Source organism: Coffea eugenioides, chromosome 10 (assembly GCF_003713205.1).
Source record: "Coffea eugenioides isolate CCC68of chromosome 10, Ceug_1.0, whole genome shotgun sequence".
Taxonomy (NCBI): domain Eukaryota; kingdom Viridiplantae; phylum Streptophyta; class Magnoliopsida; order Gentianales; family Rubiaceae; genus Coffea; species Coffea eugenioides.
Genome location: NC_040044.1, coordinates 5,947,528 through 5,974,359, shown reverse-complemented (window position 1 = coordinate 5,974,359; position 26,832 = coordinate 5,947,528). Strand labels below are relative to the sequence as shown.

The window sequence follows — 26,832 nt, the reverse complement described above, 5'->3', positions numbered from 1 at the left end:
CACGATGAGGGATTCCTCAGTCGGCCCCCAGCGGACCGGTCGCGAGAATATCTCTCACTGTCCCCGACCACTGAGGCCCGCGGCCTGGGAGGAGTCCGCGGTCGCTTCCTCCTAGGGGGCTGGTCCCGGGACTCGTCCTCCGAGGGAATAGGGAGCGACTCCCTCTCCTTCCCCTTCGCCTTGGAGGTCTGCGCACCCCCGGCCTCACCCCCCTCCTTCGCCTGCCGGATTATGTCTTTCAGCATGGGGAGGTTCTCGGTTACAAACTGGTAGATTTGTTGTCTTCGTTCCCCCGAAAGGGCCGAGCCCCCGGCGCCTCGGGCCGCCTCGGTCTCCAACCGCCGGGACCCCTCACCGACTCCGGGATCAGTGTTATCCACGGTTCGCTTGGAACGCGTCTTCGCCATCAACGCAAATACTCGTACCCTCGTTCCCACAGACGGCGCCAACTGAAGAAGCACAGAACTTCCCCGGACCGAGCTGACCTGATGAGCTCGGCTTGATGGCGGAAAGAGCGCATCCTAAGCCTGAAAGAAAGACAAGAAGGTGAACTGGCAGGGGCCCTGAGGTTGTCCTCGAGGGCACTCCGACGGTCAAGTTAGTTTTCCGGTGAGTAAGGTTCACGGGAAGTAAACAGTCGAGAGTGGTTGTCCAGTAAACTAGTGAGCGTCCCGTGCACAGCCGTTGTGTGTTACTGTTTATACCTGCTGAGGAGTCCGACCTCCGTACGTTTCGGGACTTACCCTGGATAGCTCCCCATCCCGCGCTGAGGGGGATTCTCCCCGCCCTCTGCGGGGTAGCTCTTGGGAGCCCCCGCGGAGCCCTAGCCGTCGTGCGACCTGGGCTGGTCCCCCATGGGCCCGGAGTCCAAGCCCAACTCAGATCGCCCTGGGCTGCCACGTGTCCAGGCCCAGGACGGGGCCTCTGCACCGTCCTGCCCAAAAAAGGGACCAGCAGATGGCGAATGTTTTGATCTTTCGCTTGAAGACTAGAAAACTTCTACGCTGGACTTAAAGACCCTTCAAAAGAAGGTTTCTTTATTCTCCTTGAGGATAAATGGACCCCTTCCCCAACACTCTTCTTTTCCCGTTCTACAAGGATGTTCGCAAAACAATTGCAATTTGCAAAATAGATGTGTAAATGTCATATCGCCAGTTCAATATTTTATAAGTTGGGATCTGTCATTCATTTGAGGCAGATAATATAAAATATTGAACTGGCTAAACATTGGCATTTGGTTAATGCATTTCAAGGTTTATTCTTGAAATTTTACAAAACGAGTAAGTACGCTAAATATTTTTTTTTCCTGTTAATCAATTGATTGATTTTACCAACCAAATGGTACACTTTGCTAATGCTCAGGTGATAGAATTTGTTTTTCTTTTTTTTTTTGGATAAAAAAGAGAATAATATTATTATTAGTAAACTAGATGGAAACCGTCCAACATTATTTACTTGACAAAAAACGTAGCACTAATGGCAAAAAATATATAGAACATGTCACGAATATATCTGATACGAAAAATCATCATTAGATTTAATAGAATTATAATAAGATAAGAAAGATTACACTGCAAATCACAATCTATTAGATCTAACCAATTGCACGAGTTGCTCTATAAATATTTGTGCATGTTTGTTCTGTTAGATTTGTTACCAAATTGGTTCAAGTTTAAAATTAATGTTGAGATCCGATGAGAAGACCCCAAAAAAATTCCAAATCTAACATATAAATCTGAAAAAATTCTTAAATCTAAGAAAAATAATAAAAAAAAATTAAACAAAACTCTTACTAGAATAGCCTAAAAGAGAAGAAAACTTTTACTAGTAAACATTAGGAGAGAGAAAAGAAGGGAGACCTTGGTTTGAAACTAAAATCTCCCTCCTATGAAGGAAGAACAGTGAAGAGAAGGTTGTTCGGATTGGTTGATTTGGGAAGGATGAATGATAGAATTCGTCAACAAGGCTTACATTTTGCGAATAAGCTTATAACTCTTCATATTAAATTTGTAAAGATATTCACCTTTTTTTTTTTAAAAAAAAAAAGCGTCTTTATTAAAAAAATGTACAACTTTATTATCAAAATGTACTGATTTATACTACTAGTTAGTCTAATCGATAATATTAGAAGAATAATGCATCATAGTATACCACTTTATTTTGAAACAAATGCACTACTTTATTAAAAAAATGTACCACTTTATGGTACAAAAGGTTTGTCGTTTCATCATAAAAACAAAAAAAAAATTATTGAAAAAACCTACCTCCTTATTCTGAAAATGTCCCACTATAGAGTTACCACTTGAAAAACTCACCACTTATTACTACACTTTTAGCAACAGAATCTGTCCATTTATTAGAAACATTTAACAATTCCTTTTTTTTTTTAAATTTATAATTTTCTATGAGTGGTAAATTCTCGGTGGCAAGCTGGTATATTTGCTTAACCTGGTTGTAAACTTCGCTAATTAAGTGGGACAATCCCTGATAAAATAATATGTTTATTTCTAATCAAGAAATATATTTATGTGCTATAGTTATTTTTCTCATTTCAAACTTGAATTACCTAGTAACATTACTCACGGCACCATGAATTAATCTACTCGTTCATATTTGAAGAATTTCTACGCACTAGTGCATGAAATTACTTTCCTTCTTAGTTGATCTTGATCCTCGGGAATGGTTCCAAAGAAGCCTGCGTTAGCAACAATATCTTGCACTACTTTATTATTAGAAAAATGTACCACTCATATTATTTGTTTCTTTTTTTTTGGTACTAATTATTTGTTCCAATAAACATTTCTTAGGATTGAACATAGCCAATTAGTAAAGCACCTTCGTTCCTCATTTTAAGCGACGATCTCGTTTTGCCTGTATCCTTCTTCCAGCCTTCTCTCTCCTTCTAAGAGAAACTACCAGCAAAGAAAAACGCTACTTTTTTTTTTGACAGACAAGGAGGACACCTTTTCAGTTGATACTAGTGAATCACTTTTTTTTTTCACAAAAAATCATATACTCAAATTTTGCTATCAATCTTAAAATTGTGGCCCTCACAGGGTGATCCAGCGGTAAGCGGCTCTTAAGATTTTGGGTTCGAATCTTACCTGGATTTAAACCCACGTGACTCGTCCGGACTCGCTGCATGAGACCGTAGTTTCAAGTTACCAAAAAAAAAATCTAAAAGTTATGTTGACGAGTGATTTGTAAGAATTGGTGTTCTATAATCCCGAAAACATGCCCAGTGACACTAGTTACAAAAACCGCACCCATCATTGTTGTAAAATAAATATAAGCAAGTTAGAGAGCGTGTCAGGAATGATAAAGAAGTCGCTTGATCTGTAAACCAAATTAGTACGATATATAATACAAGGAAATAGAGGGTATAAAAATATAAATTGTGTTTTAATATTCGATCTCAAAAAAGAATCAAAGAATTTGTGACATGACTACATCTCCATCTCCTAGACTTGTGTACGATTACATTTAGTGTTTCAGACCAATGTAGAACATGAGGATGTTGAAGGATCAACGAAGGCTGGAAGAAGGTATTTCTTGCCATTTGTACCATGTGCATTATAGCTTGCACCAGTTGTAGGGTCGACCAAGAGCTTCCCAGGATATCCTGGGTAAGCCCCACGCCCATAAACCCCAGTACAAGCCGAGGCAGCCTCAAGTGGTGCATTTGCAGGTCCTTGGAAGTAGCCATTTCCGAAGGGGTTGGTCACTGTCCCAGCCAAAAGGGTAGCAACATTGATGACCATTCCGTCCAAACCCACATTGTTGTTGGGTGCAACCAGTGGTGGAGTCTGAGGTCCGTACATGGGTTGGTAGAATGGCCACGCACATTGACCAGGGCATTGGGTCGCTGAGTTTCCAACCCAGATGTAAGCAAACTTGTAAATCTTTCCCTTAGCAGAGGCAATCTTGGAACTTAACAGTGAACCATGGGTCCCGCAGGTGCTTGAGCAGAACCCATCAACTGCAACATCTGAAGCTGTTAGTACAACGTTGATGGCATTCTTTTGTTCACCCTTGGCTGCCAGTTCTTCAATTTGATTCCTAGTAAGAGATTTACCCAAAGAACAGCTCTCGTCGATAACTTGGGTACCCAGTGAGAGGATCAGGGGAGAGGCTTTCTTGGATTTGAGCAAATGGTAGTATTTCTCAGTGGCCTTCCACCACGTGGCGACAGATGGTTCGTTGGTTGTGGGGTTTGAAGAGGAGGTGGACAATGAGGTAACGAAATCTGCAATTATAGCTCTTTCTGAAGGGTTGAATTTGCCATACCAGATTAAGTTAATTGAGATTTTGCCACTAAGAAGAGGGCCATTGTGGTATTGAAAGACCATCGTGTTTTGGTCATCTTGGGTGGTGGGCTTGGGGACTTGCCTGCCAGCCATTGTGAAATGGACTAATGAAACGATTATGGCGAGTTGGAAAAATAGATGGCTGTGAAAGAAAGCCATTTTGATGAGTAGTTCTTGAAATTTTCGAAGAAGAGGAATGAAAGGACAATTGGGTTTTGGTTATTGGCTTGAGTTCTAGAGGAACGTGAAGCAGTCTTGGAGTGAAGAAGAAGTCGTCGTTGGTTTGATATATATAGTGCTGAAAAGTTGCTTGGAATGACGAATCTCCACCAGGGAGAAGGCAGGGGGAAGGTGCACGAAAGCAAAGTAAGATACAGCTGCATGATAACGTGTTGTGTTGGGACACGGGAACTTGGGAGCTGGGGTAGGCTCCCCCTTGCCAAAGAATCTACACTCGGATCACAGCGTTATTACAGCTAATGCCGTAGGGCACTTGCGGGACAGAAATGTGCCAGCGTACTAGAAAAGCAAAGGATTTAGGGGATGTTTTATTCGGTCAGTCAAGACTTGAGGGAGGATTCTAAATGGTGACAAAAGTCCATTCTTCAGTGCAAGGTAGACATGAACTCATTTTCATAATTGAAGTTCTTGTCCTTGTTCTCTTTTTCTCTCTTTCTTCAGTGCTAGCTAGACATGAACTGATTTTTCTAAAACGAAGAAGTTCTGGCTCTTGTTCTCTTTCTTCTCTCCTTCTTATATTTTATGTTTAGTTTTTTTTTTTTTTTAGCTTTTTAAAATGGGTCATGCCAGGGCATATTGCTTAGGATACTTTAATCCAGTTGAATGGCTCACATGGCTGCAGTCAAGAACATCGTGCTTCCTTTGCCTAAAGATCTGAGTCACTTTCTTTATTTTAATTGTTCTGGTTAATTCTTTATATTCGCTTCACAAATTCATCCCCTCTAACCTAAACAAAGGGCAAAAAGAGAATCATTCCTTCCGAATTTCTAGGACTTTGAGTAAATAGCACAAATCTTACACCAGACCTTTCCAGGTAATTGGACGTATAAGGTGCATCTATGAGCAAAAATAAAAATGGTTTTGTTGCTCTCCACTACAATTGCTGTTTCGATGAGTACCTGATCAATCATAAAGCCCATTGAAGAAAATAAAAACTTGTATTTCAGCAATATGTAATTTTTTTTTTGGTATATGGAAGGTCTCAAATCCGAAAGATCTCGTTTACGTTTTCATCCCTCGTAACACTCAATTCATCTCTCCCCCGATAATTTATAGGTTACTAGATAGTTTCTGAATTTTTTTATTACTTTTCTAAGGCATAATGGTAGAAAATGCATTCAATGTGTGAGGCAAGGCAATCTCATTTTGTTGACCTATTGAATCTAAAACAAGAATTTTCTACCATTAAACCTTAGTTTTGGTAAGGCAAAGATGACAAAATAAAGACAAAGTACAAAGAAAAACGTGAAAATTTGATTTTATATCATTTTAGTTACTATCACTGTGAAGTGTTCAAAAGTGTGATTGAAACTTTTTCAATTTGTATGATAGTTAAAAGATATATTTTTTGTTTTCTTTGTCTTTAATTTCCCATGTAAAATGTATAATGTTACCTTAGTTGCTACTTTAAAGTTATAGTAATAAAAAAAACTAAGAGTTGGTTTGTTATAAGAAATTTAATTAAAAGAAAATTAATGTTTTTATACTATTTGTTATTTAAGTACTACTAATTATATGATAATGTAGACACTAATAGTATGCTCTATAAGAAAACTAATTGTAAGTTAGGTACAGGACACTTTATCAGAAGAAATTAAACAAAATAACAAAAAGAACTATCGATAACTATTATTGCAAGCTCTCTTCTTTTCGTTCCATGCCCCTTTTCTTTCGTTCTATCCTTCCCTTCTTTGTTTCCCTTTCTAAACCCACCTCACAACTGTGTCCCTCCACAATTTCTTCAATTATATTAGCTTTCCTAGAAAGAATTGCCAGTTGATTGATTGATTGCAGTTTTTCCTCAGGTGAGTCTCTCAATACTTGGCCTCTCAATTGTGGTTTTGGTGCTTCTGTTAAGGTCTATTGCTTTTCAGGAAATTTGGGAATTGGGTTTCTTTTCTTGAATTTTTGTATTGATCTGGGTTGAAATGTTTAATTAGCATTGGTCTGGCGTAATTAGTGTTGTTATTGTGTTGTAATGTGTTTGCTTTGTAAATGATCTTCTTTGTGTCTTTGTGTTTCTGATGATTTTGATTTGATTTAAATGGTTTGCATGCTGAAATTTAATCGTTTTAATTTGTTACGAGTCTTGTTTGATCTGTGGATTTTGTAATGGGGATATGAAAAAAGAGAGGGTCTTTGTATTCTGAGCCCAAGCTTTATCCTTTTTTCTGATCAAATTCGTGGGTATCTGAAGGTGGGTTCTCGAGGTTTATCAATTTCTTGGAGGTTTTTATTCTAATCTGTTGAAGTTGGGTGCTTTGATCAGTGTTCCACGATACTCTCGTTAGGAAATGATTCCGATCTTAGTTGATTGGTTAATTGAAGTGGTGGAAGTCAATAAGGAAAATAGGAGAAGAAGGTGATTCGTGGGAGTAGTTCTTGTTAAAGCTGAAAGGTATCTTCAGAGGAAGACTGCCATTCAAGCTGCTGAGGTACAAGTTTTACACTTATTCTTCTTCTGTTCTTTAGATGATGCAAACTCTTACTCCTTTCTCGCACTTTCAGGAGTTTGTCGTTAGCCAAAATAGACCGAAGTCAGCCAGTATAACACGGCTAATTCAAGGTTATGAGACGCATTCATTTAAGTCCAACTTTGATTCTTGGCCATCAGGATCAGCACCTGTTGCCGAGGAGGGAAGAGGAAAAGTAGCAGGTAAGTTGGTTTCATTTGAAAAAAACAAACTTGACCTTTGGTTGGGTGCGTTTCTTTAATTCTGGAACTCTCTCATACTTGACAGCTTTGCTGAAACAATGAAGTGGAGTTCTAGCTAGCTATATGCAGTAGACACTTGTTTAGAATTTTCGTAATTGAAGTATCACTAAGGTGAAGGATCTTTCTCTGACAGTTAAAATGAAGCATATTCTGAAGATTCTGGCATTGCTAGTGGGTATTTCTGCCTTTTGGATTGGCCTTTTACAAGCGTCAGTAATTCCAGAGAGCTATACGTGGTTGGTGAGCTTCTTCTTCTTATCTTGGTTATTTCTTCACATATCTTCATTCTCTTTCTCATATTATGGGATTTAGCTGACAAATTGTCTTTGGTACCCAAGTTGCCGCTCTATTTCATTGTCTCTCTAGGATGCTATGGAGTCTTAATGGTTGGAGTTGGCCTGATGCAATTTCCAACTTGTCCTCAAGAGGCACTTCTCTTACATCAGGTATTTTTACATTATTGTTTATGTTCACTAGACAAGTTGCGGATCATGCTGCTCTTGTGTGGATTATAATTGGCAACTGGTGGAAATCGCCAGTCTATCTCCCCAGCATGCCTCTTTCCATTCAGGAAACCTAAATGAGAAATAAAATATTACACATCTGCTTGTTTTCTTTTGGTTGAAGAAGCGTGGTTCTGGGGGGCGACAAAACAAGCAAATTTAGAGTCAGATGTGTAAATCAATGAAATCGTCTTTTCTTTTTCTTTTCAGATTTATGTTATACAATTTTTCCTCGTGTAGGATATCCTTGAAGCCAGGGACTTCCTGAAGAACAAAGGGGTAGATGTTGGTTCCAATTGATTATCATGCTGGAGTTTTAATGTCAGATAATTATGAGAAGTTTTAACTCAAAGGAGTAAGCAGAGGCATATCAATTGAAGAAAGGAGCAGAGATTTTCGAGTTTCGCTGAATCAAGATCTAATATTTGACTTGTCCTAAATGCATAGGTCTATGATAGATCTTGGCAGCGCATTATTTGGTTGAGCATTTTGTATGATCCGCCTGATCATTTTCAGATGCCCATATGGATCATTTGGCTCCCCTGCCTCTTACTTGAAGCTTTTCTTGCTACTTCTCTATGTTAGACTTTTTTTTTTTTTTTTTTTTAAAGTAACAATGATTTTTGCTCTGTATTGTATGCTAATTTCAGTTGATCATGAACTATCCTTCTCATAAAATGCTTACTCCTTGCCGATGTTTTGTTTGGCAGAGTACTGTGTATTATGAATGCCAATAACAGAAACAATTGACTCAAAATTTTTATACTTATCAAGCCAGTACCAGAGCTAATTGTATGGTACTTCATCTGCTAATAATTGAAAAGCTCATAATAGCTCATGGTTTCATCAAAATTCAATAGGAAATTGTGCATGTCCTTGTGATATAGGTTGACTTGTAAACTGTTAACACAAAATATGAAAATTGTGAGTGTAGCCTTTTTTTTTTTTTTTTTTTTGCAACCATGATGGTTCACTTTCAAACTGATAATTTGGGTCAAGTTCTAAGCTACAAACATAATCACATTACACAACAAAATAGAATTCATGCATATGTGTGTGCATAAATACTAATACACATATCAGTTGAATTTCAAAAGAAGAGTATTTCTACTTCATATGTGCTTATATGTATATTAATCAAACTTTAAAAGAACTATTCTATTTCTCTAATTTTGAAGTTGGGTCAAATTTTATACCCCTGAAACATTACATCAATGAAACCAAAACATTCTTTGGAATCACATATTCTAAAAAATCTTATTGTAAAATTCATTTTATTATAATTATCATCAACTAATTCCCTAACTTGATTTATTAAAATTTTCCAAAAAGTCAATGTATTACAACAAGAAGTATAATAATGTTCTTTCAAACACAACTATTCTTTGTTTGTGGTAAATTCTTGGATGGACCCAGTCTTTCACCTGGATATAGACCAAGTGGAATTAAACAGCTACGCTGCTCCTAATTTTATTTCATTTTATTTGTTTATTTTGATTTTGGAGATCTTTACAGGTGCATCTATCTTACACCAAATCTTACACCAGACCTAGGCCTGTCAACGGGTCGGGTCTAGACCCGGATCCGGACCGGATCCGTGAAATTTTTGCGGGTATGGGTAGAGATTTAATTCCGTTTCCCGGATCCGGATCCGGATCCGTTTTGTCAAACAAAAACGGGTCGGATACGGAATATAGTATTCCGATCCGTTTTAGACCCGGATCCGGATATAAATGAATTAATAATTTAAAAAATATATATTTATCAATATAATTTGATTAGGGTGATGTATTTTAATAAAGTTAATTTGATTTCTTTTCTTATTTGATTTTTTCTTTGCATTAGTTAGAAATTAGTTTACAAATATATTTTTTTCTCATTTTTATTAGAAATTATAAATTTTGGTAAATTTGTTCGGGTAGACCCGGATCCGGATCCGGAACATAGAATAAAAGACCCGTCGGGTAAACGGGTCAGATCCGGATCCGGCATAGTAATTCGGGTCCGGGTCCGGAATAATGAATTCCGGCCCGGACCCGGCCCGTTGACAGCCCTAACCAGACCTTTCCAGGTAATTGGACGTATAAGGTGCATCTATGAGCAAAATAAAAATGGTTTTGTTGCTCTCCACTACAATTGCTGTTTCGATGAGTACCTGATCAATTATAAAGCCCATTGAAGAAAATAAAAACTTGTATTCCAGCAATTTGTAGTTTTTTTTTTGGTATATGGAAGGTCTCAAATCCGGAAACTCTCGTTTACGTTTTCATCCCTCGTAATACTCAATTCATCTCTCCCCAGTAATTTGTAGGTTACTAGATAGTTTCTGAATTTTTTATTACTTGTTTGAGGCATAATGGTAGAAAATGCATTCAATGTGTGAGGCAAGGCAATCTCATTGTTGCCCTTTTGAATCTTAAACACCTAATTATGGTTTGGTAGGAAATTAAATTAGCAGGATCAGGTAATAAATTTTTAGGGGACAAAATCAAGAATTAAACCTTATTTTTGGTAAGGCAAAGATGACAAAATAAAGACAAAGTACAACGAAAAATGTGAAAATTTGATTTTATATCATTTTATTTGCTATCACTGTGAGGTGTTCAAAAGTGTGATTGAAACTTTTTCGATTTGTATGATAGTTAAAAGATAATATTTTTTGTTTTCTTTGTCTTTAATTTCCTATGTAAAATGTACAATGTTACCTTAGTTGCTATCTTAAAGTTATAGTAATAAAAAAAAAACTAAGAAATACATTTGTTTTTATACTATTTGTTATTTAAAAATAGTACTAATCATATGATAATGTAGACACTATTAGTATACTTTACAAGAAAACTAATTGTTAGTTAGGTAAAGGACACTTTATCAGAATAAATTAAACAAAATAACAGAAAGAATTATTGATAACTATATTTCAAAAGACAAAAACATTTTCACTTAAAAGACAATTAATGAATTCTGTACCTTCACTATTAGATTACAATAGATTGCAGTTGACCCCTTGTATTTTCTTTCAAGCCGAAACCAGTAATAAATAAATTTTATGAAAATTCAAGCCATTTCCTTCCTTACTTGTCAATTTTATCCATTAAAAGTGAAGTTACAAAAAATTTTGAAAATTTGATTCCCTTCTGTTCCCAATTTTCGTATCCATTTCTCACTTATCATCCAAATTGTATACTCAATCCATTATTCAATGGTGGAATTGCAAGAAGCAAAGCGTCAAGCTTTTAAATGCTTTTAAAGTTCAAGGCTTTCACCAAACTAACGAACAACATTATTGAATGTAACAACGCGGACGGTAATACATCAAAGATGGTGCTAAATTGTAAAATCTGGAACCATTTGACTTGAAAAAAATATAACTGAAGTTGTATTAACTGCATAACCAAATCAACGAATGAATTAATATATTCTTTAACCTATGAACTACAAGTGATTTTTTTTTGGCCATCCTCACATATCATAATTTCTATGTACAAGCCACACCTATAATTAAGAAGTTCAAACCAAAGTGGAACACGAATTTGAGGTGGGATCAAAAAGAGCAGGAAGCAAGTACTTCCTTCCGTTGACGCCATTGCAGTTGTAGCTAGCACCAGTTGCAGAGTCCACAAGCAAGTTCCCGGCATAGCCCGGATAAGCCCCTTTAGCATAAATTCCGGGACATGCCGATGCAGCCTCAAGTGGTGCAGTTGCTGGTCCCTGATAGTAGCCATTCCCAAAAGGGTTGGTGACAGTCCCGGCCAAAAGGCTAGCCAGATTGATCACCATTCCATCCATACCCACATCATTGTTTGGTGCAACCAACGGTGGGCTCTGTGGTCCGTAGAGGGGCTGGTGGAATGGCCAGGCACATTGACCCGGGCACTGAGTTTCTGAATTTCCAACCCAAATATAAGTAAACTTTTGAGCATTACTTTTGTTCTTCTGAACGATTGTAGTTTGTTTGGAAGGGAGAGAACCATGAGTCCCGCATTTGCTAGAGCAGAACCCTTCAACAGCTACGTCGGACGAAGTCAGGACTACATTGATGGCATTGACTTGGCCATTCTTGGCAGCCAGCTGTTCAATTTGCTGCATTTTCAGGGGTTTGCCTAAAGAATATTTCTCGTCCAGAATTTGGGTGCCAAGTGCGAGCTCGACTGGATTCTTGGACTTGATCAGGCTGTAGTATTTATCAGTGGACTTGATCCAAGCTGCAACTGAGGGCTGGACTTGCGATTGGGGCGATGAGAGGGAGGTAATGAAATCAGATATAACAGCTCTTTGGGATGGCTTGAATTGTCCATACCAAATGAGATTAATTGAGACTTTCCCTGTAAGGAGAGGGCCCTTGTGGTATTGAAAAAGCATATTTTCTTGGAGGAGGACTCTTCCAGCGAAAACAACATTGAAAACCAATGCAAGCATCAGCAGTTGCATTGTGATCTGAGAGAAAATCTTAGAGGCCATGTTTTAAACTTGGAGGAGACTAACAAAAAAAAACTTTGATGCTGAACGAGGATTTGTATTAATGAAAGATCGGGGTTAGAGGTACTAGTGAAAGTAGGTGTTTGTTGTTGCGAAGTTGTGGGATTGGGAGGCGTTTATATAGCAGCAGCAGCTAGCAGTGGAGTATGAAAAAAGCCAGAAGGAAGGGTCGAAGAAACTGAGGCAAGTGAATTGTTGTGGACTGTCAAGCACCTGAAATTGTGAGAAAAGATCCAACCTTCCTTTGACGCGTTACATTTTAACGATATCCTGTTGGCAAGTTTTCAATGGTCTCTCCAACCGACCAGCGGCTGGGCGTTGATCATGGCCATTTGACCACAAAAAAAGGTGCTCAAGTGGTTTCTGATTTCCTCTACTCTACTCTACTGGCCAGTTGAGATGTGAGGATGGGTGATCCAATTCCAGGGAATGACGTTTTGGATTAAGGAAAAAGTGCACTCATCAAAGTCAAAATTCAATTTCTTTAATAATCTGAGTATTAGATAATACACAACCATACGTGGGTTCATGGAAATTCCTTTTCCAGCTTCCAAGTTCCTCGGTTCAATGTTGTTTCTTGTTTCTTTCCAAAAAAAAAATAAAATTGTTGTTGTTCCTTTCAAAATTATTTCGGGCTAACATCGTAACAAAATCATTGACAAAAGAAAATATCCAAAATTTTGTGCAAAGAAATACTGAAGAAAAATATCATATTTTGCTCGTAATATTAAGGTATTAATTTTTAGATTTTTTAAAGTTTGATAGTGTAACTTACAAAAAAAAAAGGTGTGATAATATGGCCTATTTTATTATTGCTAATAGGGAGTACAAAAATATGGGTGGTATTGGCAAGCATAATATTTGCGACCACAGGAAAACCAAGTGAAATTGTCAGAGAGATCTCTCAGATTATCCCTAATTTCTATATACAAGCTAAACCTTACAAATTACAATAAGGTTCAAACCAAAGTGGAACAAGAATTAGAAACTGTGGAGTGTGGAAGAAAAGCAAGAGAGAAGGGTCGGGGAAACTGAGGAAAGTGAATAGCTGTGGACACCACACCTGAAATTGTGAGAAAAGATCCACCTGTTTTCTTTTCTCGACGTGTTACTTTTTAATGGTTTCTTGTTGGCAAGAAACCGACCAGCGGCTGAATGCTGATGAGTGCTGAGCTGATCATGGCTATGATTTTGACACCAAAATAAAAGAGCTCAAGAAGTGTTTTCTGATTTCTCCATCTCCACTCCACTGGCATGTGAATATGTGATGTTGGCTAATCCAGTTTGGGAAAAAAAAAAAAAGACGTACTATTTGATTTGGGGGAAAGTCAAGTTATTAAAGTCAAAATCCTTTTTCTTTTATTATTTAAAAAATCTTCCAAGCTCGTAGGTTCAACTTTGTTCCTTGTTTTGTAGTATTCTCGTTTTCTTTAATAATTAGATGACCCTCGGATGTCAACCAGAAATTTGTTTTAGAATACAAATCATCATATATATGCAGGATGTCTTAATAGTAGTATATGATCCAGACAGGGCTAATGATCGTTTGCTATTGATTAACTTACCTAAACCAACTACGTATACATATCTTACATCTCGTTGTCCCTCCCATGATCTGTGCCAAACTAGAGACGGGCTTCTGCAATGTGCAGTGGATGAAGATGATTTTTCAGAATTTGCAATATCTATTCTTCCTAGAACACTAGCACCATATGATGAAGTGGCTAGGCCAGAAGAGTGGATTCTTACGTACCATGCGGATCTAAATATGCTGTATTTGACGATGGGACAGTCAGAGTGTAGCCTCTTGGACCATTATTTGCACAAAGTTCGCTAGGCTTTCCTCTGAATCCACTACTTATTGCTTGTACTTGTTATTTTGGAGCATTGGAAGCTCTACTTTTGTTTTCTTCTTTCCCTTGCTGATGCATTCAATAATATTGTGGTAAAATCATCTTTTACTTGTTAATCAAATGATACATATTCTAAGTAAGAACGCTTTGGATGTTTCAATTTTCTGAGTTTGTTGCCTGTTTCAAGAATTTATTAAAATTCATTCAGGTAATGAGAGCCAAATTTTAACGACGTCTGCAAAGGCATTGCTGGGATTCAAGAATAGAAGTAGCAATCACTGTCGTTGCCATAAGTTTTACACGGAATGGAAACACTACAGCGGTGTGTCTTCATTGCTTTGGGTCCCTCTTTTCATTCCTTCATACCCTTTTTTAATTTTTAGTTCATCATTATGTTAGTTTAGGCCTTGATAATGTCGCTTAAAATCAGTAAAATCAAGTGCTATACACACGGCACGCATATGCATTTACATCCTCTCGATAAGACCATTGATCTGATTGATGTGCAGTATTAAATTTATTTTGGAGATGCTGTTATCTGCTTTTGTTGTTAATCATACATGATGGTTTTGTTCTTCATTTGCTGAAAAGGTTACTGGTAATCAATTAATGTCCAGCTTTGAAGAGTTCACAATTATTTGCATTTTCAAACGCCATAGACTGATCACATTAAAAATGTATACGCAACATTTGACTATGAAAATCTGTCATCAAAATTCTCGCACAGGTTTATGTGCTGAGGCCTAGATGACTGAAAATATGCAAACGAAACTCTCATAATAGTATAATTATTAACTGCATAATCTCAAATCAATGAATGAAATACCATCATATACGCATGTACATTCCATTTTCTGTCCTCACTAGCCAAATTGTATATACTTACGAGATTACTGAACTACCACGAATTCTTAAACCAAAGTGGAACACGAATTGCTAGTAGGATCATAAAGGGCAGGAAGCAGGTATTTCCTGCTATTTACACCATTTGCGTTGTAGCTGGCACCAGTTGCAGAATCCACGAGCAAGTTCCCAGCATAGCCCGGATAGGCCCCTTTAGCATAAATTCCAGGACAGGCTGATGCAGCCTCAAGAGGTGCAGTTGCTGGTCCTTGATAGTAGCCATTTCCAAAAGGGTTGGTGACCGTCCCGGCCAAAAGGCTAGCCAGGTTGATCACCATTCCATCCATACCCACGTCATTGTTTGGTGCAACCAATGGTGGGCTTTGTGGTCCATAGAGGGGCTGGTGGAATGGCCAGGCACATTGACCCGGGCACTGAGTTTCTGAGTTCCCAACCCAAATATAAGCAAACTTTTGATTGTTGCTGCCCTTTGCAACAGTGCTTTTTGAATGTAGAGAACCATGAGTCCCACATTTGCTTGTACAAAACCCTTCAACTGCTACATCTGATGAAGTCAAGACAACATTGATGGCGTTCAATTGATCACCCTTTGCTGCCAGTTGTTCGATCTGCTGCATTTTGAGGGATTTGCCTAGAGAGTATTGTTCATCCAGAATTTGGCTGCCAGCTACGAGCTTGACTGAATTCGTGGCCTTGATCAGGTTGTAGTATTTCTGCGTGGAACTAAACCAGGTTGCCACTGAGGGCTGGACTTGAGACCGTGGAGATGACAGCGCGGTAATGAAATCAGATACAATAGCTCTTTGGGATGGCCTGAAATTTCCATACCAAATTAGATTAATGGTAATCTTTCCCATGAGTAGAGGACCTTTGTGATACTGAAAAAGCATAGTTTCTTGTTCCTGGAGAACTCTTCCCGCAAAAACAAGATTGAGAGACATTGCTAGGAGAAGGAATTGCAGGGTGATTTTGGAGGGAACACTAACACTGGCCATAATATATGATTGAAATTGGATATTAGCAAGTGAGATGTTGAACAAAAGTTTTTGAAGTATTCTGGAAGAGGAGATGAGGAATTGGTTTTGTGGTTTGGTGTGAAGAACTTAAGGGATGGGGTGATGTTTATATACCAAGAGTTTGCTGGGAGCTGAGAAGGGTCCAGGAAAGGGTGAAAATGTTGAAGCACATCCTCAAGTTGCGAGAAAACACTAACGAGCCAGCTTTTGCAACACGGTTTTCATAAAGGGCAGCTGTGACTATAAGAGACGCTCAAAGGCTCCAGTCGACCCCAGCTGAGATGGCCTTTGACTAAGAGAAAGAAACATTTTAAGGGGATGGGCTTTTAGGCAATACTTATAATATTCTTCACTTGGGCTATAGCATGTTTCTCTACACTTGATTGACTAAAAGAAGCCCTTCAACTTTCACTTAGAAAGCTCAAATAAAAAAAATTAATGCCCTAAAAACAACTGTTGTACGAGCAACTAAGCAAGTTGTAATCCACCCATAGCCTAGAATTTGGCTGTGACTGAATTAACAGTTTTCATTCCCCAAAATCCACTGGCCTTGATGGTTCCTGAGAACACCTGGAGCTTAGTAGAAGACTGACATATTTGTCGACAGACTACCACCTACCACCTACCAACTTCCAACACAAAACAAAAAGAAAAAGAAAAGGTCAAAAGGGCACTTCATATAATATTATACAGTATGGGCCTGCCTCCAATCTAATGATTGAGCGCTGTTAGACTTCAATGTTTGTCGACATGTGGAATCTTCAAATGCTAGTTCTCCAAGGTCGGTTTTATGGACTGTAGTCGGCTCCCATCTCTATTGACAAATTCACAGGCATTAAGCAAAAAGACTCCAACTTTATACAGGGAAGCAAATTTCAGCATTACTTTTCCTGTAATGCCAATACAGCAGAAGTACAAATTAATGCCTTGGTAAATACTTGTCAATTTAATTTTCGTGTACATGGGAGGCAAAAGAAGCAACGGTAAAGGCTGCCAGCAACAGCCAAGACAACTTGCCTGATGATTGATTATCTCAATTCTATTCCTATGCCCTCTAAAATTTGTTGTCAGATTCAAGTGCATCTCCAAAACATGGGGTCGCATCCTCCCGGGGATCTTTGTTTTGCCGGGCTTACATCTCCTGGCAAAAGAAATCAGGGGTTCCATTTTCCCTTCCTGCGCGTGACATTGTCCCAAGGAGATCCTGTCGATTTCGTTTGGGATATTGCGTTTCTGCCCACCAATAGTATCCAGAAAAGAGATGATCTCTTTGTAACTAGACTTGATTTTTGCCAGGATATTCCGTCGGCTTCGATGTCCGTCAAATGGTCCTGTTCTTTGAGGGAACTATCTAGATTTCCACGTCTTTAATCCCATCTTGAGGCAATCGTTTTCACTTCGAACACCCTGCTTCTTAAACTCGTATGGCGAAAATGGAAGTGCTCAATATTATTTTGCAGTATCAGCTTCTCCTGGATTTCTTCCTCCCAGCCAATATCCTGAGAATGTTTCCTTGCTCCCTAAACCCTGTTTCGGTATTGGCTACCCATCAAGCTGCTAGAGAAGTATACTAGAATTTCAGACGCATCTCCTGGATTACTTTCCAGCGAATTTTGATAATGATTTCAAGGTGGTTGTGCCCATTGCACAAACAAAAATTCGTTCTGACAATTGTAATTTTGAATTCTTCAAATACGGGACTTTGGGAAGGATTGAAACTTTTTGCAATTGACAACTTTTGAATTGAACCTCATATGCTCTCCCCTAAATTTTATAAAATTTTCTTTTACTCTCGTATTTCCTCCCTAAAAATATAAAATTTATTCACTATCCTATTTGAAAAGTGAAAAAAAAAACCACTTGAACGGATAAGAATGTGAAGGCTTTTGAAACTAAGCACAAATGAGATAAGAATAACCTGTCTAATTTTTCTTCTGTATAACAAGAATTAAAACTGAAGTCATATACGTTAGTTCAATTTTCTTCTTTATACGCATGTTTATTATTCACAGCCATTGGTTGCAGTTGAGAGCAGGAAATGATAGCTAACCAAATAAAACAATTAAACCATCAATCTTTCGTCATTTTCTATCAAGAGCTACTTGAAAATGGAAGTTGCGGAATCCCGAACTATTGTAAATATGCTATACGAAGAAATTATTATTAAAGTAATGAACCAAGCTATTTCTCTACATAGTTTACAATACCATATACATTTTTTTTAATATAAAACAATACCATGAATATTCTATCAATACTAGAATATATCATCAAACTAAGAAAGCACAGGCACAGCCCACTTCCCTAAAGGCCTAAACTAAAGTTGAACAGGTAGAAGTGGAAGGATCATATAATGCAGGAAGGAGATACTTTCTTCCATTGGTACCATGTGCATTGTAGCTTGCACCACTGGTAAGGTCTACCAACAAATCCCCAGCATAACCTGGGTAAGCCCCCTTGCCATAAATCCCAGTACAAGCTGAGGCAGCTTCAAGTGGTGCATCAGCTGGTCCCTGATAATAACCATTTCCAAAAGGATTGGCTATAGTCCCGGCCAAGAGACTAGCTAAGTTGATCACCATTCCATCCAATCCTACATCATTGTTGGGTGCCACTAAAGGTGGGTTCTGTGGTCCATAAATTGGCTGATGGAATGGCCAGGCACATTGACCTGGGCATTGAGTCTCTGAGTTTCCAACCCAAATGTAAGCGAACCTTGGGCTCTTGCCTTTGACAGTGGAGGTCTTCGAACGGAGAGAACCATGTGTCCCACATTTGCTAGAGCAAAATCCTTCAACTGCCACGTCCATTGAAGTCAAGACAACATTGATGGCATTCATTTGATCACCCTTTGCTGCTAACTGTTCAATTTGCTGCACTTTGAGGGATTTTCCCAAAGGGTAGTCTTGAAAAGAGATTTGGTGACCCAAAAAGAGTTGGAATGAAGAAGATTTCTTGGATTTGATTGCTGTGTAATACTTGTCAATGTTCTTGAACCACATTGCTACAGAAGGCTGGACTTGAGGTTGTGGTAATGAAATTAGAGAGGTGATGAAATCGGCTATGATGGCGTTTTGGGATGACTTGAATTGGCCATACCAAATAAGATTGATGGAGATTTTTCCATGAAGGAGAGGACCATTATGGTATTGGAAAAGCACAATATCTTGTTCCTTACCATTCAGTACCCTCCCTGCTGAAGCTACACTGAGAAAGGCCAGTGCCAACAATACTTGCATTAGCACTCTGGTTTGGATGTTTGTATAGGCCATAAGTAATTTCTGCAATTCAAACTCTGCTAGACCAATATGGAAACCTTATAGGAGTTGAAAGAGATAAAATTTGTGCAATTTGCTTTCTGAGGTAGAAGTTGATATGAATTGGGATGTGGCCATTAGGCCCTTATATAGTTGATTGATTTGAGTTTCTAGAGCTTTCAACCTTAGTGAAGTGCCAGCATTAGAACGCGTTGTTAGTTTAATGACACCTGTTAAGCCTGGTTGTATCTTTGCTATAGTTGACTGCTACAATGGGAAAACAACATGAATTTGCCTTTTGCCAGTGCAAATTGAGGAGGGCCAGGGGCGGACTTGAAGGCTTTAATTGTTGTGTTATCAGCTTCATCCTTTATCCTTTCCTCTTGAATTTGAGTAAGAGAAACAGCGGGCTTGTGGAATCCAAGGGGACCGCATGCACCTGGATTCATCCGGGCAATTTCTTTCGGGCTGCTAAGTGCTTTGAATTTATTTTCTTGTTTTTAATTTTGTGCATGTTCCCTTGCTGTCCACTTTTGACTTGATTATGAGATTTATCTACATGAATAATTTAGGGGCAATTTAGAAAAGTCAAATAGTATTAAAATGTAATCAATGGCTTTAATGAAGTTGGTTGATACAAGTATGTCGATTATTTCTCCGGTCAATCAATTTTTAATAAGAAGTGAAAGTACCAATTCCAAGTTTTGTTTTGTCTTCAGAAAATTATCTATTCCGGCGGTCCGGCCATGCAAGGGTGCAAAGAGAGATTATAGTAAGCTATTATAAAATAAGAGTCAAAAAAAAAAAAAAACCTAAACTTTACATACAAAACAGAAGCTGATGAAGTTAAAAGATTGGTCATAATGGAAAAAAAGAAGAAGGGAAAATGACAGGTCTCAGTTGATTCTTGATTCACAATAACTAACGTAAGTTTTTTTTCCCCCTTCTTTTTCGCCTTTTGTTTAGTCAAAATTTTGGTCTAGAATTAACTCGAATTTATTTGAACCAGTTTTGGGACTTGATGATGAGTAGCTCTAAGGACAGAAAGAGAGACTTCCTTTTATTCATAAAAAAAAAAAAAAATTAAGATAGAGAGAAACTTGATGATAAATAATTAAGGCTGACAATATTGCCAGAGCAAAAATTTTCGAACTTTTTCTGGACAATTATCAGTTTAAAAGTCTGCCGTTTCATAGTTAGATGTAACCCCATAAAATACACGTAAATTTCCCCAGCTTCCATTCGGTTGAGTTGATTTTCATTTATTTCTTTTGCTTTTCTTCTTTCACTTTTCTTTTTTTTTTCAATCATCCTTGAGTTGATTTCTTTTTATTGCTAATTAAGTACCAAAAAAGTTTGGAACATTACAGCATAGGGAAGGCCATCTCCATATTTAAAAAGAAAAAAAAAAAAGAAACGGACGATCTCATTTCCTTCATTTTCTTAATTTGATCCCCCCCTTAAATTGTCTTTGTAATACAAGGTCCTTTTAGACACTTGATCTACAGCAACATCAAATACGGAAACCGTTTAAAAAGTATTTCAATCTCATTTAATCATGTTTTACTCCAAAAATTAAATGTAGCGCTGAATGAGCTTGGCAATTTCCAGCCATCAGACCATATTTTTACCAGTATTCCGCAATAGTTATTTGCATTCCTAGCCAAGCCATGTCGAAGTTATCTAGGAGCTTGGTTGACCAAGATCAATTTATTCTTTCTGTATCATTTTTTTGGTTGATTTTGAAAGCCATGATCATGCACCAAAATTGAAAAAATCTGTGGCAGAGTAGTTTCGCTTGTAATATTTTGATATTAAAGAATGAATGAATCAATTCTACAGCACCTATATATCAATGTCTCTATAGTTCAGTACAATAACTTTGTTTTTTTTGTTTTTTTTTCCCTCACACCAAAGTGGAACAAGTAGAAGTTGAAGGATCATATAGCGCAGGAAGCAAATACTTTCTCCCATTGCTGCCATGTGCATTATAGCTAGCACCAGTTGTAGCATCAACCAGCAAATCTCCTGCATAGCCCGGGTAAGCTCCTTTGCCATATATTCCAGGACAAGCAGCAGCAGCCTCGAGCGGTGCAACAGCTGGTCCCTGAAAATACCCATTTCCAAAAGGATTGGTAACTGCCCCAGCCAAGAGACTAGCCAAATTGATAATCATCCCATCAACACCCACGTCATTGTTTGGTGCAATCAATGGTGGGCTCTGTGGTCCATAAACAGGCTGGTGGAATGGCCAGGCACATTGACCTGGGCACTGAGTCTCAGAATTTCCAACCCAAATGTAAGCAAATCTTGGGTACTTGCCCTTGATTGCGGCCCTCGAACGGAGAGAGCTATGGGTGCCACATTTGCTAGAGCAAAACCCATCGACCACGACATCGGATGAAGTCAAGACTACGTTGATGGCATTCATTTGATCGCCCTTTGCTGCCAATTGTTCAATCTGTTGCATCTTCAGGGATTTGCCCAGAGAGTAATTTTCATCCAAATTTTGGTTGCCCAGAAAGAGATGGAGTGAGGAGGATTTCTTGGATTTGATTTTGGTGTAATACTTCTCGATGTTTTTCCACCACGTGGCAACTGATGGTTGGACTTGGGAGGACAGGGAAGGGGAGGACAGTGAGGTGATGAAATCAGTTACGATGGCCTTTTGGGAGGGATTGAATCTTCCATACCAAATAAGGTTGATTGAGATCTTTCCTGTGAGAAGAGGGCCATTGTGGTATTTGAAGACCATAGGATCTTGTTCTTGGCCTTGGCCTGTCTTACTAAGCACCCTCCCCGCAGAAGCAAAATTGAGCAATAATGAAAGAAGTAAGATACAGATGGAGATCTTGATTGGGGTAGCATACCCTGTATAGGCCATTGGTTTAGATTTTGGTAATAATACTAACTGGAAGAAATCCCTAGTATGAAAATCGTAAGGTGAAATTCTAGAGAAGAATTGAAGCGGAGGTTAATTTATATGTTAGTATATGATCAGATAGCTTTGGATTTGAGCGAGGACATCAGCATTGGGAATGTCTTTTTATACTTGGCCGAGTGAGAACGAGACAAGAAGGTTCCTGGCTAAGAAGATGAAGAATTCATGGGTAATATGCCAGCTTGATAACGCGACGTTAAATTAATGGATGGGTGTGGTGCTTTCATTATTTGGGTGCTTCTTAACTGGCCTGGTCCCCAAAGTGGACATTGACCTTTAGTATGGAATTTATGGCAATTGAGGTGGTTTCCAGTCTGTGCAGAATTGAGTAGTAATGCTGGATGGGCAGCCTAAAGTCAAGAAAGTTCCAAATATCCAGCTTTGTTTAGTTTGAGTACGTCAAGTCTTTGCCCACTGCAAATGGAACTTCTCAAAGTCTTTGCCATTCTCTCTTTTGGAGACCTTATTACATTTTGTGAATGAATTTGAAGTTTAAACAGTTATTGCTTAGTCTAAGTGGCATGGATCACAATTGGATCAAGACTGTATTCTGTACACAAGCTAGATACATAGTGCATTGTAATGTTCTTTTCTGTTGTTCAACTTGTCATTATTTTTCTATTCCTGAGTAAACCATCTGTGTTTACTTTTCCTCTCAAGCAGGTGTTAAGCATTACAAAGTCGTCATATTTTACCAAACTGAAAAAAAAAATGCACTTTTAGTTCTCAAGATTTAAAAGTTAAAATAAATTACTATTTCTAGTTCTCAACCTTAAAAAAAAAGGGTACCTACCTACCTAAAATATACAATTTCGACTAAATTAATTTTTAATGTCGCGATTGAAACAAACGTAGTCCTAAATTATATTATTGAGACCAAACTAGTTGCTAATGCTTTGTAAAATCTAGGAAAATTTATTAGTATAATATAAAAATACACGAAAATTTTGTTAAACTATACAAAGAAATCTCAAAGAGGAGAGACTCTTCCCTTACCATGACCAACCACCGTTCAATCGGGTCTGGATCACCATCAGGTTTTTATGCCTACGTTAGCAGCACCTGTTCAATGCATTAATTCCAATGGTCTTATTCTTTACATCAACTCTTCCAATTTTCGTGTCCTTAATCCAGTTACGCGGCAGTGCATCTCATTCCCGAAAGCCTGCCTTGGTCCATTAATTGGTGGTGAATTGGGACCTCCTGGATTTCCTTCCAGCGAATTCGACATCGATTTCATGGTGGTCCTGCCATATTGTGTTGAACCTGGAAAATCCAATTGGAAATCCCAGATGGTTAAGACTTACACTTCAAAACAAGGATTCTGGAAAGAATTCAATCTTGATATGCTCTTGATATAATCTTGTTTCTGGCTTAGTTCTGATCCTAGCTTAATGAGGAGTTGCTTGATTGCCGATAATCCAGACAGGGATCAGTCTCACATCCAGTTGATTTGGTTACCTTCATTTGGGAGAACAAATCATTTTCCCAGTTTGTCTCAATTGAGTATGGGAATTCTGCAATGTGCTGTGGATGATGATAGAATTCCAGGCTTTGGTGTATGCGCACTTGGTAGAAAGCTGGAAAGCTGGGGGGACATGATGAAGTGATTTTCGCTAAAAAAAAAGAAAAAGAAAAAGAAAAAAGGATTCAGCTTGACCTGCCGGATGCAATATGGGCTATTCCTGTCTAGCATTATCTCCATGATCCACAACCTGATAAGTACGTGGTTCGAATGGGGTTCCATCCCTTCAATCCACTAGTTTCGTATTTTAGAATGGGAGAGAAAATCTTCTGCTGTCATGCTGAAGAAAAGAAACACGAGGCTAATTGCCTACGAGGCTGTGAACGCTTTGTTTGTAGGGAGGACTTATTGCTACTGGCCTTTGCTTTACCACATTGGCTTCCTCCCCCTCTGGCAAATAAGATGGATTTTGGGGGGAGGTGAAAGATGAACAGAATTATTTGGCATCTAGTTTGTTGTCAACGTACAGGAACCTGCTTCAGATTAGCTAGTCAAATACTCCGTAAATATCAGTGAAATCTTATATGCAAGGAGCTCAAACTTTAGAAGTTTTGGATCTTTAGAAGTTGTATTCATTGTTTGGTTCGTAATTTGCTTACTTTCCAAACACAAATTTCAATATATTTTTTTTATCTTTTCAATTATTTTTTTTATTTCACATATATCACATTATAAAAAATGCTATAGTAATTATTTCAAATAATCTCCTATCCAAACAGTAGCACTACTATTTACCAAAAGAAACTAATTGAAGAACTGATTCAATACTTTAGTAATTGCCCAGAAAATAGAGGATCTTGTTAGTGATTTTCTACATGTGGATGGCCTTTATATATTTATATACTCTAGAGGTATACATAGCATGGTTCCTAGAAGAAGAAAATTGACCCGAGGCACTTGATTTTGATGATGAGTAATGCAGGATGCCAGCATTTGGTCCAAAATGTCCCAAACGCAAATATCCAGCTTTTGTTTATTTTGAGTATGTTACCTTTTTTTTTTTTTTTTTTTTTTTAAGTTGTCCAACACTCCAACTAGAGACTTCAAATCTTATACGCCCTCCCCCCATTTCAAAATTTTAGTGTTACTTTCTATTTTAAAATATCCCAAAATATTTGATCTGTTTAAAATCGCTCTGTTTGAATTGATCATTTTTTTAAAAATAAATTTTTCGAATATAATATTACAGTAATACACAAAAATTTAAAAAACATCTCATCCATATAATATATTAAATATTTCAAAAAAAATTTATATTAAATTTTTTTTATATATACTATTATACTAAAATTTTTTAAAAACATCCCAAAAACAACTAATTCAAACAACTAATTCAAACGAAAATATAATGTCCCAATTTTTAATTAAATACACATTATATTCAAATTTAAAATTTTAATTTTGAGAGGTAAGATTGAAAAAAAAAGTCCACATATCACAATTAAAATATTATTGATAAAAAATTAAAATTTCAAAATATGACTAAAATTTGGGGACGAAGGAAGTAAGAAGGAAGGAAGAAAGGGGAAAAGTTTTGAGAGTCAAAACTAAGAAAATCATGGTCACTTAACTAAAAGTAATATAAAGTTTAGTCTCACTAATATGTTTATTTTCAAGGCTCATGCTTCAAAATCTGACTGCTTTGCTCTTTTATATTGGGTATAGGCTCATAAATAAAATGTAGACTGCTTATACATCGAATTAGCAAACCAAAGAAATTTGCCGTTCTGATTAGTGGATGTATCGAATAAATAAATGAATCAATGAATTACAATAATTTTACTGATTCTCCTAAGATGACAGCTTCATCTTGTACATCCTAAACTCTCAGACCAGAGTCGAGCATGTGGTAGTTGATGGATCATACAGTGCAGGTAGCACATATTTCCTGCCATTGGTACCATGTGCATTGTAGCTTGCACCAGTCGTGCGATCCACCAACAAGTTCCCAGGATAGCCCGGATAAGCCCCCTTAGCATAAACCCCAGGACAGGCTGAGGCAGCCTCCAATGGTGCTTCAGCTGGACCCTGAAAGTATCCATTGCCAAAAGGATTTGTTGCAGTACCGGCCATGAGACTACCCAAATTGATCACCATTCCATCCATGCCCACATCATTATTCGGTGCAACCAATGGTGGATTTTGTGGCCCGTACGTGGGTTGATGGAACGGCCAAGCGCAGTATCCTGGGCACTGAGTTTCTGAATTCCCAACCCAGATGTATGCAAATTTGTAATTTTTCCCCTGAATTGCAGCCCCCTTGGACGATCCGTGCGACCCGCAAGTACTCTGGCAAAACCCATCCACGATAACGTCAGCTGCAGTCAAAACAACGTTGATGGCATTTCTCTGTTCACCCTTGGATGCCAACTCCACGATTTGTTTCCTGGTGAGTGATTTCCCCAGGGAGTAATTCTCGTCCAAGATTTGTTTGCCTAAATAGAGGGATAGCGAAGAGGGCTTTTTGGAATTCGCGAGCTGGTAGTATTTTTCAGTGGTTTTCCACCAGGATGCCACGGACGGCTGGGTTTGAGCCGGGGCGGAGGATGAAGAAAGTGAGGTTATGAAATCAGCTATGATAGCCCTTTGGGATGGCTTGAATTTGCCATACCATATTAAGTTGACAGAAATCCTTCCACTGAGAAGTGCACCTTTGTGGTAGTGCAGTAGCTGGAATTGATTGTCTTGGCCCAATGTTCTGCCAATGATTCTTGAACCAAAACATGAACTGAAGAGAGAAATCAGAAGAAAGAGCTTTAGGATGCAGTGGGATGGAGCAAAAGAGGCCATTTTTCTGGCTTAATTTGAGTAGATGTCAGCACTTACTTCTACTAGGAAGGAAAGAATAATGAGAACTGAGAAGAGGAGAAGAGCTGTTTGGATGGATGGATGGATGAATTGTTGTGGACTTGAGAAGTGGGTATTTATAGTAAGGGAAAGGCAGTTCCATTTGGACCAGCATTAAAGAAATCCAAAAATTTCAAACATGCAATTATACGATATTGTGAATGGTCATGTTCAAACGTAGTTATTAGGTTTTAATAAATATTTTGCGTGTTTGTGAGGAGAATCTGTAATAGTAGAAAAGGGCATTTGGTTCAGGAAAAAGGGGAAAGAAGAGAGAGGTCCAACGG

At 38.1% G+C, this 26,832-nt stretch overlaps 7 protein-coding genes across 10 annotated transcripts; 1 reads left to right on the top strand and 6 right to left on the bottom strand.

Moving 5' to 3' along the window:
- Positions 1–3,374: 3,374 nt before the first annotated feature.
- On the bottom strand, positions 3,375–4,629 carry LOC113749544 (protein EXORDIUM-like). Its single transcript, XM_027293318.1, has one exon. The coding sequence runs from the start codon at positions 4,464–4,466 to the stop codon at positions 3,492–3,494; it is 975 nt and encodes a 324-aa protein (XP_027149119.1). The 5' UTR covers positions 4,467–4,629; the 3' UTR covers positions 3,375–3,491.
- A 1,565-nt stretch (positions 4,630–6,194) lies between these two features.
- Positions 6,195–8,516, top strand: LOC113749606 (dolichol-phosphate mannose synthase subunit 3). 4 transcript variants are annotated; one of them, XM_027293402.1, is made up of 6 exons: positions 6,195–6,352; positions 6,876–6,982; positions 7,056–7,203; positions 7,397–7,503; positions 7,602–7,709; positions 8,007–8,516. In XM_027293402.1, exons 4-6 carry the CDS (start codon positions 7,402–7,404, stop codon positions 8,064–8,066), a joined length of 270 nt encoding a protein of 89 aa, XP_027149203.1. In that variant the 5' UTR covers positions 6,195–6,352; positions 6,876–6,982; positions 7,056–7,203; positions 7,397–7,401; the 3' UTR covers positions 8,067–8,516. The 4 variants fall into 4 exon arrangements, with proteins under 4 accessions (XP_027149203.1, XP_027149202.1, XP_027149200.1 ...); XM_027293401.1 differs by having other exon boundaries at positions 6,839–6,982; XM_027293399.1 differs by having other exon boundaries at positions 6,817–6,982.
- Positions 8,517–11,208: 2,692 nt separating this feature from the next.
- On the bottom strand, positions 11,209–12,316 carry LOC113749751 (protein EXORDIUM-like). Its single transcript, XM_027293582.1, has one exon. The coding sequence runs from the start codon at positions 12,222–12,224 to the stop codon at positions 11,274–11,276; it is 951 nt and encodes a 316-aa protein (XP_027149383.1). The 5' UTR covers positions 12,225–12,316; the 3' UTR covers positions 11,209–11,273.
- Positions 12,317–14,853: 2,537 nt separating this feature from the next.
- On the bottom strand, positions 14,854–16,085 carry LOC113749611 (protein EXORDIUM-like). The gene has a single exon (XM_027293409.1). The coding sequence runs from the start codon at positions 15,952–15,954 to the stop codon at positions 15,007–15,009; it is 948 nt and encodes a 315-aa protein (XP_027149210.1). The 5' UTR covers positions 15,955–16,085; the 3' UTR covers positions 14,854–15,006.
- A 2,046-nt stretch (positions 16,086–18,131) lies between these two features.
- Positions 18,132–19,330, bottom strand: LOC113749855 (protein EXORDIUM-like). Its single transcript, XM_027293722.1, has one exon. The coding sequence runs from the start codon at positions 19,245–19,247 to the stop codon at positions 18,288–18,290; it is 960 nt and encodes a 319-aa protein (XP_027149523.1). The 5' UTR covers positions 19,248–19,330; the 3' UTR covers positions 18,132–18,287.
- A 1,694-nt stretch (positions 19,331–21,024) lies between these two features.
- On the bottom strand, positions 21,025–22,402 carry LOC113749617 (protein EXORDIUM-like). Its single transcript, XM_027293418.1, has one exon. The coding sequence runs from the start codon at positions 22,114–22,116 to the stop codon at positions 21,139–21,141; it is 978 nt and encodes a 325-aa protein (XP_027149219.1). The 5' UTR covers positions 22,117–22,402; the 3' UTR covers positions 21,025–21,138.
- A 2,988-nt stretch (positions 22,403–25,390) lies between these two features.
- Positions 25,391–26,575, bottom strand: LOC113749372 (protein EXORDIUM-like). The gene has a single exon (XM_027293077.1). It carries the CDS (start codon positions 26,486–26,488, stop codon positions 25,526–25,528), a length of 963 nt encoding a protein of 320 aa, XP_027148878.1. The 5' UTR covers positions 26,489–26,575; the 3' UTR covers positions 25,391–25,525.
- Between the last annotated feature and the right edge of the window lie 257 nt (positions 26,576–26,832).